At 47.7% G+C, this 15965-nt stretch overlaps 1 protein-coding gene across 2 annotated transcripts in view; it reads right to left on the bottom strand.

Annotated features, from left to right (window-relative positions):
- LOC139420124 (procollagen-lysine,2-oxoglutarate 5-dioxygenase 2-like) overlaps positions 1-15965 on the bottom strand; it is a 155015-nt gene that overhangs the window by 88595 nt on the left and 50455 nt on the right. For both annotated transcript variants that reach the window (XM_071169863.1, XM_071169864.1), the window contains exon 4: positions 6177-6340. In XM_071169863.1, the coding sequence (XP_071025964.1) occupies positions 6177-6340 (164 nt within the window). The remainder of the gene's footprint in view (positions 1-6176; positions 6341-15965) is intronic.

The following is a 15965-nucleotide window of genomic DNA, read 5'->3' as shown; positions in this document are numbered from 1 at the left end:
GATCCAAAAGCATTCTACATATCATTCAGAGGTAAAAGATATGATCCAAAAGCATTCTACATATCATTCAGAGGTAAAAGATTTGATCCAAAAGCATTCTACATATCATTCAGAGGTAAAAGATATGATCCAAAAGCATTCTACCTATCATTCAGAGGTAAAAGATTTGATCCAAAAGCATTCTACATATCATTCAGAGGTAAAAGATATGATCCAAAAGCATTCTACATATCATTCAGAGGTAAAAGATTTGATCCAAAAGCATTCTACATATCATTGAGGTAAAAGATTTGATCCAAAAGCATTCTACATATCATTCAGAGGTAAAAGATTTGATCCAAAAGCATTCTACATATCATTCAGAGGTAAACAATTTGATCCAAAAGCATGCACACTGCACACATTTTCACATGAGTAGCCACATAAAACCACTTCATCAAATAAGCTCTATAAACAAAAGTATGTGGACACCCCTTCAAATGAGTGGATTCGGCTATTTCAGCCACACCCCATGTATAAAATCGAGCACACAGCCATGCGATCTCCATAGACAAACATTGACAGTATAATGGCCTTATTGAAGAGCTCAGTGACTTTCAACGTGGCACCGTCATGGGATGCCACCTGTCCAACAAGTCAGTTTGTCAAATTTCTGCCCTGCTAGAGCTGCCCCGGGCTGTCATTGTGAAGTGGAAACATCTAGGAGCAACAACGGCTCAGCTGGGAAGTGGTAGGCCACACAAGCTCCCAGAAGTACCGAGTACTATACTGCCTCTGGAAGCAACAATAACTTTTAGTCTGGAGCCTCATGAAATGGGTTTACATGGCCGAACAGCCACACACAAGCCTAAGAGCACCGTGCACAATGCAAAGTGTCGGCTGGAGTGGTGTAAAGCTCCCTGCCGAGATGGTTTGTCGAGACCGGTGTGGAAGAACTTGTCTGGCCTGCACAGAGCCCTGACCTCAACCCCATCAAACATCTTTGGGATGAATAGGAACGCCGACTACGAACCAGGCCTAATCGCCCAACATCAGTGCCCGACTTCACTAATGCTCTTGTGAAGCAAGTCCCCGCAGCATTGTTCCAACATCTAGTGGAAAGCCTTCTCAGAAGAGTGGAGGTTTTTATAGCAGCAATGTTCCAACATCTAGTGGAAAGCCTTCCCAGAAGAGTGGAGGCTGTTATAGCAGCAATGTTCCAACATCTAGTGGAAAGCCTTCCCAGAAGAGTGGAGGCTGTTATAGCAGCAAAGGAGGGACCAACTCCATATTAATGCCCATGATTTTGGAATGAGATGTTTGACGAGCAGGTGTCCACATACTTTTGGTCATATAGTGTATAAAACCACGTGACCACATCTACTGCGGAACTAAGTAATGAACTAAAAAAAACTCCTGGTGAAAATTATGGTCCCTACTCTAAACACCCCTCTCCTGTCCTGACTCTAAACACCCCTCTTCTGTCCTGACTCTAAACACCCCTCTCCTGTCCTGACTCTAAACACCCCTCTCCTGCCCTGACTCTAAACACCTCTCTCCTGTCCTGACTCTAAACACCTCTCTCCTGTCCTGACTCTAAACACCTCTCTCCTGTCCTGACTCTAAACACCCCTCTCCTGTCCTGACTCTAAACACCTCTCTCCTGTCCTGACTCTAAACACCTCTCTCCTGTCCTGACTCTAAACACCCCTCTCCTGTCCTGACTCTAAACACCTCTCTCCTGTCCTGACTCTAAACACCTCTCTCCTGTCCTGACTCTAAACACCTCTCTCCTGTCCTGACTCTAAACACCTCTCTCCTGTCCTGACTCTAAACACCTCTCTCCTGTCCTGACTCTAAACACCCCTCTCCTGTCCTGACTCTAAACACCTCTCTCCTGTCCTGACTCTAAACACCTCTCTCCTGTCCTGACTCTAAACACCCCTCTCCTGTCCTGACTCTAAACATCTCTCTCCTGTCCTGACTCAACCCCACCCCTCTCCTGACACCAAACACACCCTCTCCTGTCCTGACTCAAACTCACCCTTCTCCTGACTCTAAACACACCCCTCTCCTGTCCTGACTCAACCTCACCCTTCTCCTGAAAGCAAACACACCCGTCTCCTGTCCTGACTCAAACTCACCCTTCTCCTGACACCAAACACACCCCTCTCCTGAAACCAAACACACCCCTCTCCTGACGCCAAACACACCCCTCTCCTGACACCAAACACACCCCTCTCCCGTCCTGACTCAACCTCACCCCTCTCCTCTCCTGTCCTGACTCTAAACACACCCCTCTCCTGTCCTGACCCTAGCCTCACCCTTCTCCTGCTCTGACTCTAGCCTCACCCATCTCCTCTCCTGACTCTAGCCTCACCCTTCTCCTGCTCTGACTCTAACCTCACACCTCTCCAGTTCTGACTGACTCTAAATTCACCCCTCTCCTGTCATACCATTCCCCAAACAAACCAAGGTTTCACCTCTCTGTGACCCTCCAGACCAGGTCCAGATAAAATAGAGCAGAGACAGACAGCAGGACCTGTCCCTGTTAGTTCGGTCCCTGGGTGATGTGGTTAGTTTGGCCCCTGGGTGATGTGGTTAGTTTGGCCCCTGGGTGATGTGGGCCGGAAGCCTGCCCTCAGAGACACAAACACAAGCTGTAATTTGATGCAGAGTACGGCCCACGGGGGACCAAGACAAATACACATGTCAACTTAATGACAGCCGTGCTGCAGGGAGAGGGGAGCAGCTGCTACAGGCTACAGGCTTTATAGAGGCTGAGAGGGGCCTACAGGAACACAACAATAATCAACCGTTCTACATTAGAAATAGCAGTAGGATGTTTCCACACCACACAGAAAGAATCATCATTACACAGTTCTGAATGTAGTGGTAAGTCAGCAGGATTGTCCCCTGTTGGTCTATGGAGGTGATGAACGAGGTGCAGAAGACCTAAAGTTCAACAGAATCAACAGAAATACCTACTGTCCTCCAGGCAGGAAAGACCTCGCTGACTGTCTCAGTGCTTGTCGTGAAGTTTACAGAGAAAACACATTCTTTATTGTTTTTATTCTCTCTACATGAAAACACAGCCTGTGTGTGTTGTACTTCCTCTATGAGCAATCAGTGTTGACACAGCAGAGTAGTGTCTATCAGGAGCGGTGACTAAGTTAAAGTCACCTCAAGTTCAATAGTTCAAAGAACTGACCTCATACTTCATCTGTGAGTTCTCTGAGGTCCTCTAAACTCTGGGCTGTAGAGGGAATTCTAAACTCTGGAGGGGTAGAGGGAATTCTAAACTCTGGAGGGGTAGAGGGAATTCTAAACTCTGGAGGGGTAGAGGGAATTCTAAAATCTGGAGGGGTAGAGGGAATTCTAAACTCTGGAGGGTAGAGGGAATTCTAAACTCTGGAGGGATAGAGGGAATTCTAAACTCTGGAGGGGTAGAGGGAATTCTAAACTCTGGAGGGGTAGAGGGAATTCTAAACTCTGGAGGGGTAGAGGGAATTCTAAACTCTGGAGGGGTAGAGGGAATTCTAAAATCTGGAGGGGTAGAGGGAATTCTAAACTCTGGAGGGTAGAGGGAATTCTAAACTCTGGAGGGTAGAGGGAATTCTAAACTCTGGAGGGATAGAGGGAATTCTAAACTCTGGAGGGATAGAGGGAATTCTAAACTCTGGAGGGGTAGAGGGAATTCTAAACTCTGGAGGGGTAGAGGGAATTCTAAACTCTGGAGGGGTAGAGGGAATTCTAAACTCTGGAGGGGTAGAGGGAATTCTAAACTCTGGAGGGATAGAGGGAATTCTATACTCTGGAGGGGTAGAGGGAATTCTAAACTCTGGAGGGGTAGAGGGAATTCTAAACTCTGGTGGGATAGAGGGAATTCTAAACTCTGGAGGGGTATAGGGAATTCTAAACTCTGGAGGGGTAGAGAGAATTCTAAAATCTGGAGGGGTAGAGGGAATTCTAAACTCTGGAGGGGTAGAGGGAATTCTAAACTCTGGAGGGGTAGAGGGAATTCTAAACTCTGGAGGGGTAGAGGGAATTCTAAAATCTGGAGGGGTAGAGGGAATTCTAAACTCTGGAGGGTAGAGGGAATTCTAAACTCTGGAGGGATAGAGGGAATTCTAAACTCTGGAGGGGTAGAGGGAATTCTAAAATCTGGAGGGGTAGAGGGAATTCTAAACTCTGGAGGGGTAGAGGGAATTCTAAAATCTGGAGGGGTAGAGGGAATTCTAAACTCTGGAGGGGTAGAGGGAATTCTAAACTCTGGAGGGGTAGAGGGAATTCTAAACTCTGGAGGGGTAGAGGGAATTCTAAAATCTGGAGGGGTAGAGGGAATTCTAAACTCTGGAGGGTAGAGGGAATTCTAAACTCTGGAGGGTAGAGGGAATTCTAAACTCTGGAAGGTAGAGGGAATTCTAAACTCTGGAGGGATAGAGGGAATTCTAAACTCTGGAGGGATAGAGGGAATTCTAAACTCTGGAGGGGTAGAGGGAATTCTAAACTCTGGAGGGGTAGAGGGAATTCTAAACTCTGGAGGGGTAGAGGGAATTCTAAACTCTGGAGGGTAGAGGGAATTCTAAACTCTGGAGGGGTAGAGGGAATTCTAAACTCTGGAGGGATAGAGGGAATTCTAAACTCTGGAGGGGTAGAGGGAATTCTAAACTCTGGAGGGGTAGAGGGAATTCTAAACTCTGGTGGGATAGAGGGAATTCTAAACTCTGGAGGGGTATAGGGAATTCTAAACTCTGGAGGGGTAGAGAGAATTCTAAAATCTGGAGGGGTAGAGGGAATTCTAAACTCTGGAGGGGTAGAGGGAATTCTAAACTCTGGAGGGGTAGAGGGAATTCTAAACTCTGGAGGGGTAGAGGGAATTCTAATCTCTGGAGGGGTAGAGGGAATTCTAAACTCTGGAGGGGTAGAGGGAATTCTAAACTCTGGAGGGGTAGAGGGAATTCTAAACTCTGGAGGGGTAGAGGGAATTCTAAACTCTGGAGGGGTAGAGGGAATTCTAAACTCTGGAGGGATAGAGGGAATTCTAAACTCTGGAGGGGTAGAGGGAATTCTAAACTCTGGAGGGTAGAGGGAATTCTAAACTCTGGAGGGTAGAGGGAATTCTAAACTCTGGAGGGTAGAGGGAATTCTAAACTCTGGAGGGATAGAGGGAATTCTAAACTCTGGAGGGGTAGAGGGAATTCTAAACTCTGGAGGGGTAGAGGGAATTCTAAACTCTGTAGGGGTAGAGGGAATTCTAAACTATGGAGGGATAGAGGGAATTCTAAACTCTGGAGGGGTAGAGGGAATTCTAAACTCTGGAGGGTAGAGGGAATTCTAAACTCTGGAGGGATAGAGGGAATTCTAAACTCTGGAGGGGAAGAGGGAATTCTAAACTCTGGAGGGGTAGAGGGAATTCTAAACTCTGGAGGGGTAGAGGGAATTCTAAACTCTGGAGGGGTAGAGGGAATTCTAAACTCTGGGGGGATAGAGGGAATTCTAAACTCTGGAGGGGTAGAGGGAATTCTAAACTCTGGAGGGGTAGATGGAATTCTAAACTCTGGAGGGATAGAGGGAATTCTAAACTCTGGAGGGTAGAGGGAAATCTAAAATCTGGAGGGGTAGAGGGAATTCTAAACTCTGGAGGGGTAGAGGGAATTCTAAACTCTGGAGGGGTAGAGGGAATTCTAAAATCTGGAGGGGTAGAGGGAATTCTAAACTCTGGAGGGATAGAGGGAATTCTAAACTCTGGAGGGGTAGAGGGAATTCTAAACTCTGGACGGGTAGAGGGAATTCTAAACTCTGGAGGGGTAGAGGGAATTCTAAAATCTGGAGGGGTAGAGGGAATTCTAAACTCTGGAGGGATAGAGGGAATTCTAAACTCTGGAGGGTAGAGGGAAATCTAAAATCTGGAGGGGTAGAGGGAATTCTAAACTCTGGAGGGATAGAGGGAATTCTAAACTCTGGAGGGGTAGAGGGAATTCTAAACTCTGGAGGGGTAGAGGGAATTCTAAACTCTGGACGGGTAGAGGGAATTCTAAACTCTAAATTCTACATTTTTCACTTCTCCCGTTGACTCGCAAAACCCCAAACCCCGGTCTGGTCTGTCGAGTTTGTTTCACGAAGCTGTCCCGAAAGTATCGCAATGTTGGGCCTCTGTGTTTAGAAACTCTGTGATGACGGTGTTCTGGACCCACCTCCTGAGTTGAGGAAGCGCTTGCCGCTGCGGACGGACGGGTATTTGTCCTGTAGGCGTTTATCAGGCCAGACCAAACCCTCGGCAGCAAACAGGACCTTGTGATTGGCTTCCTGGAACTTCCTGAGTATCTCCTCTGGTCCCCCTGCGAAGATAAGATCATAACTGGAGAGAGAGAAGAAGGGGGGTAGAGTGAGAAAGTGAAGGAGAGAGAGGGCAGAGAGAGAAGAGAGAGGGGATAGAGAGAGAGGGTAGAGAGAGGAGAGAAGAGAGAGAGGGTAGAGAGAGAAGAGAGAGGGGGTAGAGAGAGAAGAGAGGGTAGAGAGAAGGGTAGAGAGAGAGGGTATGGAGTAAAAGGGTAGAGAGAGAAAGAGGGTAGAGAGAAAAGAGAGAGAGGGTAGAGAGAAAAGAGAGAGAGGGTAGAGAGTAAAGAGAGAGAGTACAGAGAACAGAGAGAGAGGGTAGAGAGGGTAGAGAGGGGGTAGAGAACCGAGAGAGACGGTACAGAGGGTAGAGAGAAGGGGTAGAGAGAGAAGAGAGAGAGGGGGAAGAGAGAGAAGAGAGAGAGGGTAGAGAGAGAAGAGAGAGAGGGTAGAGGGAGAAGAGAGAGAGGGGGTAGAGAGAGAAGAGAGAGAGGGTAAAGAGAGAGAGAGGGAAGAGAGAGGGTGGAGAGAGGAGAGAGAAGGGGTAGAGAGAGAAGAGAGGGTAGAGAGAGAAGAGAGACAAGAGAAAGAGGGTAGAGAGAGGAGAGAGAAGGTAGAGAGAAAAGAGAGAGAGAGGGTAGAGAGAGGAGAGAGAAGAGAGAGCGAGGGTAGAGGTTAAATAACAGCATATTTAGATTCAAAGTTATACTACTACTATGGGCAGCTTCCCCCATTTCCTCCTCGAACTCCTCTTATCTATTCAACATCTGATTATCACTCCTAGCAACTGGGCCGTAACTGTCTCTACGGTAGATATACATCTAAAAGAAGCCATTTATTTTCATCCTTCCCCTTTATTTAACCAAGTAGGCCAGTTGAGAACAAGTGAGACATGAGACATTCTTCACGCTGAAGCAGGGTGTCGGCTCACATTCATGCATTTAAATAGCCAATGAATGTGCAGATTGGCACATGTGTTTTTTATTATTGCTCATTGCAAAAATGATATTTTAGTCTCGGGAGGTGTATTTCCTGACCGACTACGAGGTTGGTTAATGATTGTCACCCAGGGAAATAGTATAAATTACAAGATAACTCAATAAATCTTTAAAAATTGTTTACATATTTGCCAAAGATGTTTCAGTTGCTCAATTGTACATCCAACTAAGGAGTTTGGTGCAGTATTTATCAAGTTAAAACAAAATGTGGGTTGTGTCGTCTTATGTAAACAGGTCCGTCTCTCTGTTTATACTAATGGATTGAGAGCAACACCCCAGCTGTTCACCCCATGTGGGTGGGCAAATGGACATCGTCGAATCAAAACCCGCCATTTATTTACCTGATGTGACGCACGGATGTTCCAAACTCCATTTTAGACTAGACTAGACTAGACGGATCCTATTTATAGTCCATGTGAATACTCAAATGATGTTTCTGACTCATATCGATGTCAAATAGGCTAATTTCTAGGGAATGTGTTGCTGTTTAAAGGCAGTTGCTCGTTAAAAAAGGCATTTAGGAAAGAATTTAGAATGAGAAGAATGCACACGCACGCACGCACACACGCACACACGCACGCATACACGCACGCACACACACACACACACACACACACACACACACACACACACACACACACACACACACACACACACACACACACACACACACACACACACACACACACACACACACACAGAAAGAGATGGTAAAGGACAGATCCATGACCCCAACACATCACGGTGGTATACTAGAGATGGCAAAGGACCCCACACGTCACGGTGGTATACTAGAGATGGTAAAGGACCCCACACGTCACGGTGGTATACTAGAGATGGTAAAGGACAGATCCATGACCCCAAGACGTCACGGTGGTATACTAGAGATGGTAAAGGACAGATCCATGACCCCAAGACGTCACGGTGGTATACTAGAGATGGCAAAGGACCCCAAGACGTCACGGTGGTATACTAGAGATGGTAAAGGACCCCACACGTCACGGTGGTATACTAGAGATGGTAAAGAACCCCAAGACGTCACGGTGGTATACTAGAGATGGTAAAGGACCCCACACGTCACGGTGGTATACTAGAGATGGTAAAGGACCCCAAGACGTCACAGTGGTATACTAGAGATGATAAAGGACCCCACACGTCACGGTGGTATACTAGAGATGTTAAAGGACCCCAAGACGTCACGGTGGTATACTAGAGATGGTAAAGGACCCCACACGTCACGGTGGTATACTAGAGATGGTAAAGGAACCCAAGACGTCACGGTGGTATACTAGAGATGGTAAAGGACCCCACACGTCACGGTGGTATACTAGAGATGGTAAAGGACCCCAAACGTCACGGTGGTATACTAGAGATGGTAAAGGACCCCACACGTCACGGTGGTATACTAGAGATGGTAAAGGACCCCACACGTCACGGTGGTATACTAGAGATGGTAAAGGACCCCACACGTCACGGTGGTATACTAGAGATGGTAAAGGACCCCACACGTCACGGTGGTATACTAGAGATGGTAAAGGACCCCAAGACGTCACAGTGGTATACTAGAGATGGTAAAAGACAGATCCATGACCCCACACGTCACGGTGGTATACTAGAGATGGTAAAGGACAGATCCATGACCCCAAGACGTCACGGTGGTATACTAGAGATGGTAAAGGACCCCACACGTCACGGTGGTATACTAGAGATGGTAAAGGACCCCACACGTCACGGTGGTATACTAGAGATGGTAAAGGACAGATCCATGACCATAAGACGTAACGGTGTTATACTAGAGATGGTAAAGGACAGATCCATGACCCCAAGACGTCACGGTGGTTTACTAGAGATGGTAAAGGACCCCACACGGCACGGTGGTATACTAGGGATGGTAAAGGACACCACACGGCACGGTGGTATACTAGAGATGGTAAAGGACAGATCCATGACCCCACACGTCACGGTGGTAAACTAGAGATGGTAAAGGACCCCACACGTCACGGTGGTATACTAGAGATGGTAAAGGACCCCAAGACGTCACGGTGGTATACTAGAGATGGTAAAGGACAGATCCATGACCCCAAGACGTCACGGTGGTATACTAGAGATGGTAAAGGACAAAGATCCATGACCCCCACACGTCACGGTGGTATACTAGAGATGGTAAAGGACCCCACACGTCACGGTGGTATACTAGAGATGGTAAAGGACAGATCCATGACCCCAAGACGTCAAAGTGGTATACTAGAGATGGTAAAGGACCCCACACGTCACAGTGGTATACTAGAGATGGTAAAGGACCCCGCACGTCACGGTGGTATACTAGAGATGGTAAAGGACCCCACACGTCACGGTGGTATACTAGAGATGGTAAAGAACCCCAAGACGTCACGGTGGTATACTAGAGATGGTAAAGGACCCCACACGTCACGGTGGTATACTAGAGATGGTAAAGGACCCCAAGACGTCACAGTGGTATACTAGAGATGATAAAGGACCCCACACGTCACGGTGGTATACTAGAGATGTTAAAGGACCCCAAGACGTCACGGTGGTATACTAGAGATGGTAAAGGACCCCACACGTCACGGTGGTATACTAGAGATGGTAAAGGAACCCAAGACGTCACGGTGGTATACTAGAGATGGTAAAGGACCCCACACGTCACGGTGGTATACTAGAGATGGTAAAGGACCCCAAACGTCACGGTGGTATACTAGAGATGGTAAAGGACCCCACACGTCACGGTGGTATACTAGAGATGGTAAAGGACCCCACACGTCACGGTGGTATACTAGAGATGGTAAAGGACCCCACACGTCACGGTGGTATACTAGAGATGGTAAAGGACCCCACACGTCACGGTGGTATACTAGAGATGGTAAAGGACCCCAAGACGTCACAGTGGTATACTAGAGATGGTAAAAGACAGATCCATGACCCCACACGTCACGGTGGTATACTAGAGATGGTAAAGGACAGATCCATGACCCCAAGACGTCACGGTGGTATACTAGAGATGGTAAAGGACCCCACACGTCACGGTGGTATACTAGAGATGGTAAAGGACCCCACACGTCACGGTGGTATACTAGAGATGGTAAAGGACAGATCCATGACCATAAGACGTAACGGTGTTATACTAGAGATGGTAAAGGACAGATCCATGACCCCAAGACGTCACGGTGGTTTACTAGAGATGGTAAAGGACCCCACACGGCACGGTGGTATACTAGGGATGGTAAAGGACACCACACGGCACGGTGGTATACTAGAGATGGTAAAGGACAGATCCATGACCCCACACGTCACGGTGGTAAACTAGAGATGGTAAAGGACCCCACACGTCACGGTGGTATACTAGAGATGGTAAAGGACCCCAAGACGTCACGGTGGTATACTAGAGATGGTAAAGGACAGATCCATGACCCCAAGACGTCACGGTGGTATACTAGAGATGGTAAAGGACAAAGATCCATGACCCCCACACGTCACGGTGGTATACTAGAGATGGTAAAGGACCCCACACGTCACGGTGGTATACTAGAGATGGTAAAGGACAGATCAATGACCCCAAGACGTCAAAGTGGTATACTAGAGATGGTAAAGGACCCCACACGTCACAGTGGTATACTAGAGATGGTAAAGGACCCCGCACGTCACGGTGGTATACTAGAGATGGTAAAGGACCCCACACGTCACGGTGGTATACTAGAGATGGTAAAGGACAGATCCATGACCCCAAGACGTCACGGTGGTATACTAGAGATGGTAAAGGACCCCACACGTCACAGTGGTATAAAAGAGATGGTAAAGGACCCCACACGTCACGGTGGTATACTAGAGATGGTAAAGGACAGAGATCCATGACCCCACACGTCACGGTGGTATACTAGAGATGGTAAAGGACCCAACACGTCACGGTGGTATACTAGAGATGGTAAAGGACCCCACACGTCACGGTGGTATACTAGAGATGGTAAAGGACAGAGATCCATGACCCCCACACGTCACGGTGGTATACTAGAGATGGTAAAGGACAGTCCCATGACCCCAAGACGTCACGGTGGTATACTAGAGATGGTAAAGGACCCCACACGGCATGGTGGTATACTAGAGATGGTAAAGGACCCCACACGTCACGGTGATATACTAGAGATGGTAAAGGACAGATCCATGACCCCAAGACGTCACGGTGGTATACTAGAGATGGTAAAGGACCCCACACGTCACGGTGGTATACTAGAGATGGTAAAGGACCCCACACGTCACGGGGGTATACTAGAGATGGTAAAGGACCCCAAGACGTCACGTGGTATACTAGAGATGGTAAAGGACCCTACAACATCACAGTGGTATACTAGTGATGGTAAAGGACAGAGATCCATGACCCCCACACATCACGGTGGTATACTAGAGATGGCAAAGGACCCCACACGTCACGGTAGTATACTAGAGATGGTAAAGGACAGATCCACGGTGGTATACTAGAGATGGTAAAGGACAGAGATCCATGACCCCAAGACGTCAAAGTGGTGGTATACTAGAGATGGTAAAGGACCCCACACGTCACGGTGGTATACTAGAGATGGTAAAGGACCCCACACGTCACGGTGGTATACTAGAGATGGTAAAGGACCCCAAGACGTCACGGTGGTATACTAGAGATGGTAAAGGACCCAACACGTCACGGTGGTATACTAGAGATGGTAAAGGACCCCAAGACGTCACGGTGGTATACTAGAGATGGTAAAGGACCCCACACGTCACGGTGGTATACTAGAGATGGTAAAGGACAGATCCATGACCCCAACACATCACGGTGGTATACTAGAGATGGTAAAGGACAGATCCATGACCCCCACACGTCACGGTGGTATACTAGAGATATTAAAGGACCCCACACGTCACGGTGGTATACTAGAGATGGTAAAGGACAGATCCATGACCCCAAGACGTCACGGTGGTATACTAGAGATGTTAAAGGACAGATCCATGACCCCAAGACGTCACGGTGGTATACTAGAGATGGTAAAGGACCCCACACGTCACGGTGGTATACTAGAGATGGTAAAGGACCCCACACGTCACGGTGGTATACTAGAGATGGTAAAGGACCCCACACGTCACGGTGGTATACTAGAGATGGTAAAGGACCCCACACGTCACGGTGGTATACTAGAGATGGTAAAGGACCCCAAGACGTCACAGTGGTATACTAGAGATGGTAAAGGACCACATACGTCACGGTGGTATACTAGAGATGGTAAAGGACAGATCCATGACCCCAAGACGTCACGGTGGTATACTAGAGATGGCAAAGGACCCCACACGTCACGGTGGTATACTAGAGATGGTAAAGGACCCCACACGTCACGGTGGTATACTAGAGATGGTCAAGGACCCCACACATCACGGTGGTATACTAGAGATGGTAAAGGACCCCAGGACGTCACGGTGGTATACTAGAGATGGTAAAGGACAGAGATCCATGACCCCAAGACGTCACGGTGGTATACTAGAGATGGTAAAGGACAGAGATCCATGACCCCAAGACGTCACAGTGGTATACTAGAGATGTTAAAGGACAGAGATCCATGACACCAAGACGTCACAGTGGTGTACTAGAGATGTTAAAGGACAGAGAACCATGACCCCAAGACGTCACAGTGGTATACTAGAGATGTTAAAGGACAGAGATCCATGACACCAAGACGTCACAGTGGTATACTAGAGATGGTAAAGGACAGAGATCCATGACCCCAAGGCGTGACGGTGGTATACTAGAGATGGTAAAGGACCCCACACGTCACGGTGGTATACTAGAGATGGTAAAGGACCCCACACGTCACGGTGGTATACTAGAGATGGTAAAGGACCCCACACGTCACGGTGGTATACTAGAGATGGTAAAGGACCCCAACACGTCACGGTGGTATACTAGAGATGGTAAAGGACCCCAAGACGTCACGGTGGTATACTAGAGATGGTAAAGGACCCCACACGTCACGATGGTATACTAGAGATGGTAAAGGACAGATCCATGACCCCAAGACGTCACAGTGGTATACTAGAGATGGTAAAGGACAGAGATCCATGACCCCAAGACGTCACGGTGGTATACTAGAGATGGTAAAGGACCCCACACGTCACGGTGGTATACTAGAGATGGTAAAGGACCCCACACGTCACGGTGGTATACTAGAGATGGTAAAGGACAGATCCATGACCCCAAGACGTCACGGTGGTAGTCACACCTCTAGTATACCACCGTGACGTGTGGGTTCCTTTGCCATCTCTAGTATACACACGTCACACGTCACAGTGGTATACTAGAGATGGTAAAGGACCCCACACGTCACGGTGGTATACTAGAGATGGTAAAGGACCCCACACGTCACGGTGGTATACTAGAGATGGTAAAGGACCCCAACACGTCACGGTGGTATACTAGAGATGGTAAAGGACCCCACACGTCACGGTGGTATACTAGAGATGGTAAAGGACCCCACACGTCACGGTGGTATACTAGAGATGGTAAAGGACCCCACACGTCACGGTGGTATACTAGAGATGGTAAAGGACCCCACACGTCACGGTGGTATACTAGAGATGGTAAAGGACAGATCCACGGTGGTATACTAGAGATTGTAAAGGACAGATCCACGGTGGTATACTAGAGATGGTAAAGGACAGATCCATGACCCCACACGTCACGGTGGTATACTAGAGATGGTAAAGGACCCCACACGTCACGGTGGTATACTAGAGATGGTAAAGGACCCCACACGTCACGGTGGTATACTAGAGATGTTCATGGACAGATCCATGACCCCACACGTCACGGTGGTATACTAGAGATGGTAAAGGACCCCACACGTCACAGTGGTATACTAGAGATGGTAAAGGACCCCACACGTCACGGTGGTATACTAGAGATGGTAAAGGACCCCACACGTCACGGTGGTATACTAGAGATGGTAAAGGACCCCAAGACGTCACGGTGGTATACTAGATATGGTAAAGGACCCAACACGTCACGGTGGTATACTAGAGATGGTAAAGGACCCCAAGACGTCACGGTGGTATACTAGAGATGGGAAAGGACCCCACACGTCATGGTGGTATACTAGAGATGGTAAAGGACAGATCCATGACCCCAAGACGTCACGGTGGTATACTAGAGATGGTAAAGGACCCCACACGTCACGGTGGTATACTAGAGATGGTAAAGGACCCCACAAGTCACGGTGGTATACTAGAGATGGTAAAGGACCCCACACGTCACGGTGGTATACTAGAGATGGTAAAGGACAGATCCACGGTGGTATACTAGAGATTGTAAAGGACAGATCCACGGTGGTATACTAGAGATGGTAAAGGACAGATCCATGACCCCACACGTCACGGTGGTATACTAGAGATGGTAAAGGACCCCACACGTGACGGTGGTATACTAGAGATGGTAAAGGACCCCACACGTCACGGTGGTATACTAGAGATGGTAAAGGACAGATCCATGACCCCACACGTCACGGTGGTATACTAGAGATGGTAAAGGACCCCACACGTCACGGTGGTATACTAGAGATGGTAAAGGACCCCACACGTCACGGTGGTATACTAGAGATGGTAAAGGACCCCACACGTCACGGTGGTATACTAGAGATGGTAAAGGACCCCAAGATGTCACGGTGGTATACTAGAGATGGTAAAGGACCCCACACGTCACGGTGGTATACTAGAGATGGTAAAGGACCCCACACGTCACGGTGGTATACTAGAGATGGTAAAGGACCCCAAGATGTCACGGTGGTATACTAGAGATGGTAAAGGACCCCAAGACGTCACGGTGGTATACTAGAGATGGTAAAGGACAGATCCATGACCCCAAGACGTCACGGTGGTATACTAGAGATGGTAAAGGACCCCAAGACGTTACGGTGGTATACTAGAGATGGTAAAGGACCCCACACGTCCTTTACCATCTCTAGTATAGGGGTCCACCGGGGTCCACCGTGACGACTTGGGGTCCTTTACCATCTCTAGTATACCACCGTGACGGTGGTATACTAGAGATGGTAAAGGACCCCAAGTCGTCACGGTGGTATATTAGAGATGGTAAAGGACCCCACACGTCACGGTGGTATACTAGAGATGGTAAAGGACCCCAAGACGTCACGGTGGTATACTAGAGATGGTAAAGGACAGATCCATGACCCCAAGACGTCACGGTGGTATACTAGAGATGGTAAAGGACCCCACACGTCACAGTGGTATACTAGAGATGGTAAAGGACCCCACACGTCACAGTGGTATACTAGAGATAGTAAAGGACAGAAATCCATGACCCCATAGTAGGATGGATATGTTTGATTTAATTGTGTTATAACATGTGGTCTGTAGATATCTGTGTTATAACATGTGAACTGTAGATATCTGTGTTATAAGATGTGAACTGTAGATATCTGTGTTACTGTAGATATCTGTGTTATAACATGTGAACTGTAGATATCTGTCTTACTGTAGATATCTGTGTTATAACATGTGGTCTGTAGATATCTGTGTTACTGTAGATATCTGTGTTATAACATGTGGTCTGTAGATATCTGTGTTATAACATGTGGTCTGTAGATATCTGTGTTATAA

Source organism: Oncorhynchus clarkii, chromosome 11, assembly GCF_045791955.1.
Source record: "Oncorhynchus clarkii lewisi isolate Uvic-CL-2024 chromosome 11, UVic_Ocla_1.0, whole genome shotgun sequence".
In the NCBI taxonomy this organism is placed as follows: domain Eukaryota; kingdom Metazoa; phylum Chordata; class Actinopteri; order Salmoniformes; family Salmonidae; genus Oncorhynchus; species Oncorhynchus clarkii.
This window is presented reverse-complemented; position numbering and strand designations above follow the sequence as displayed.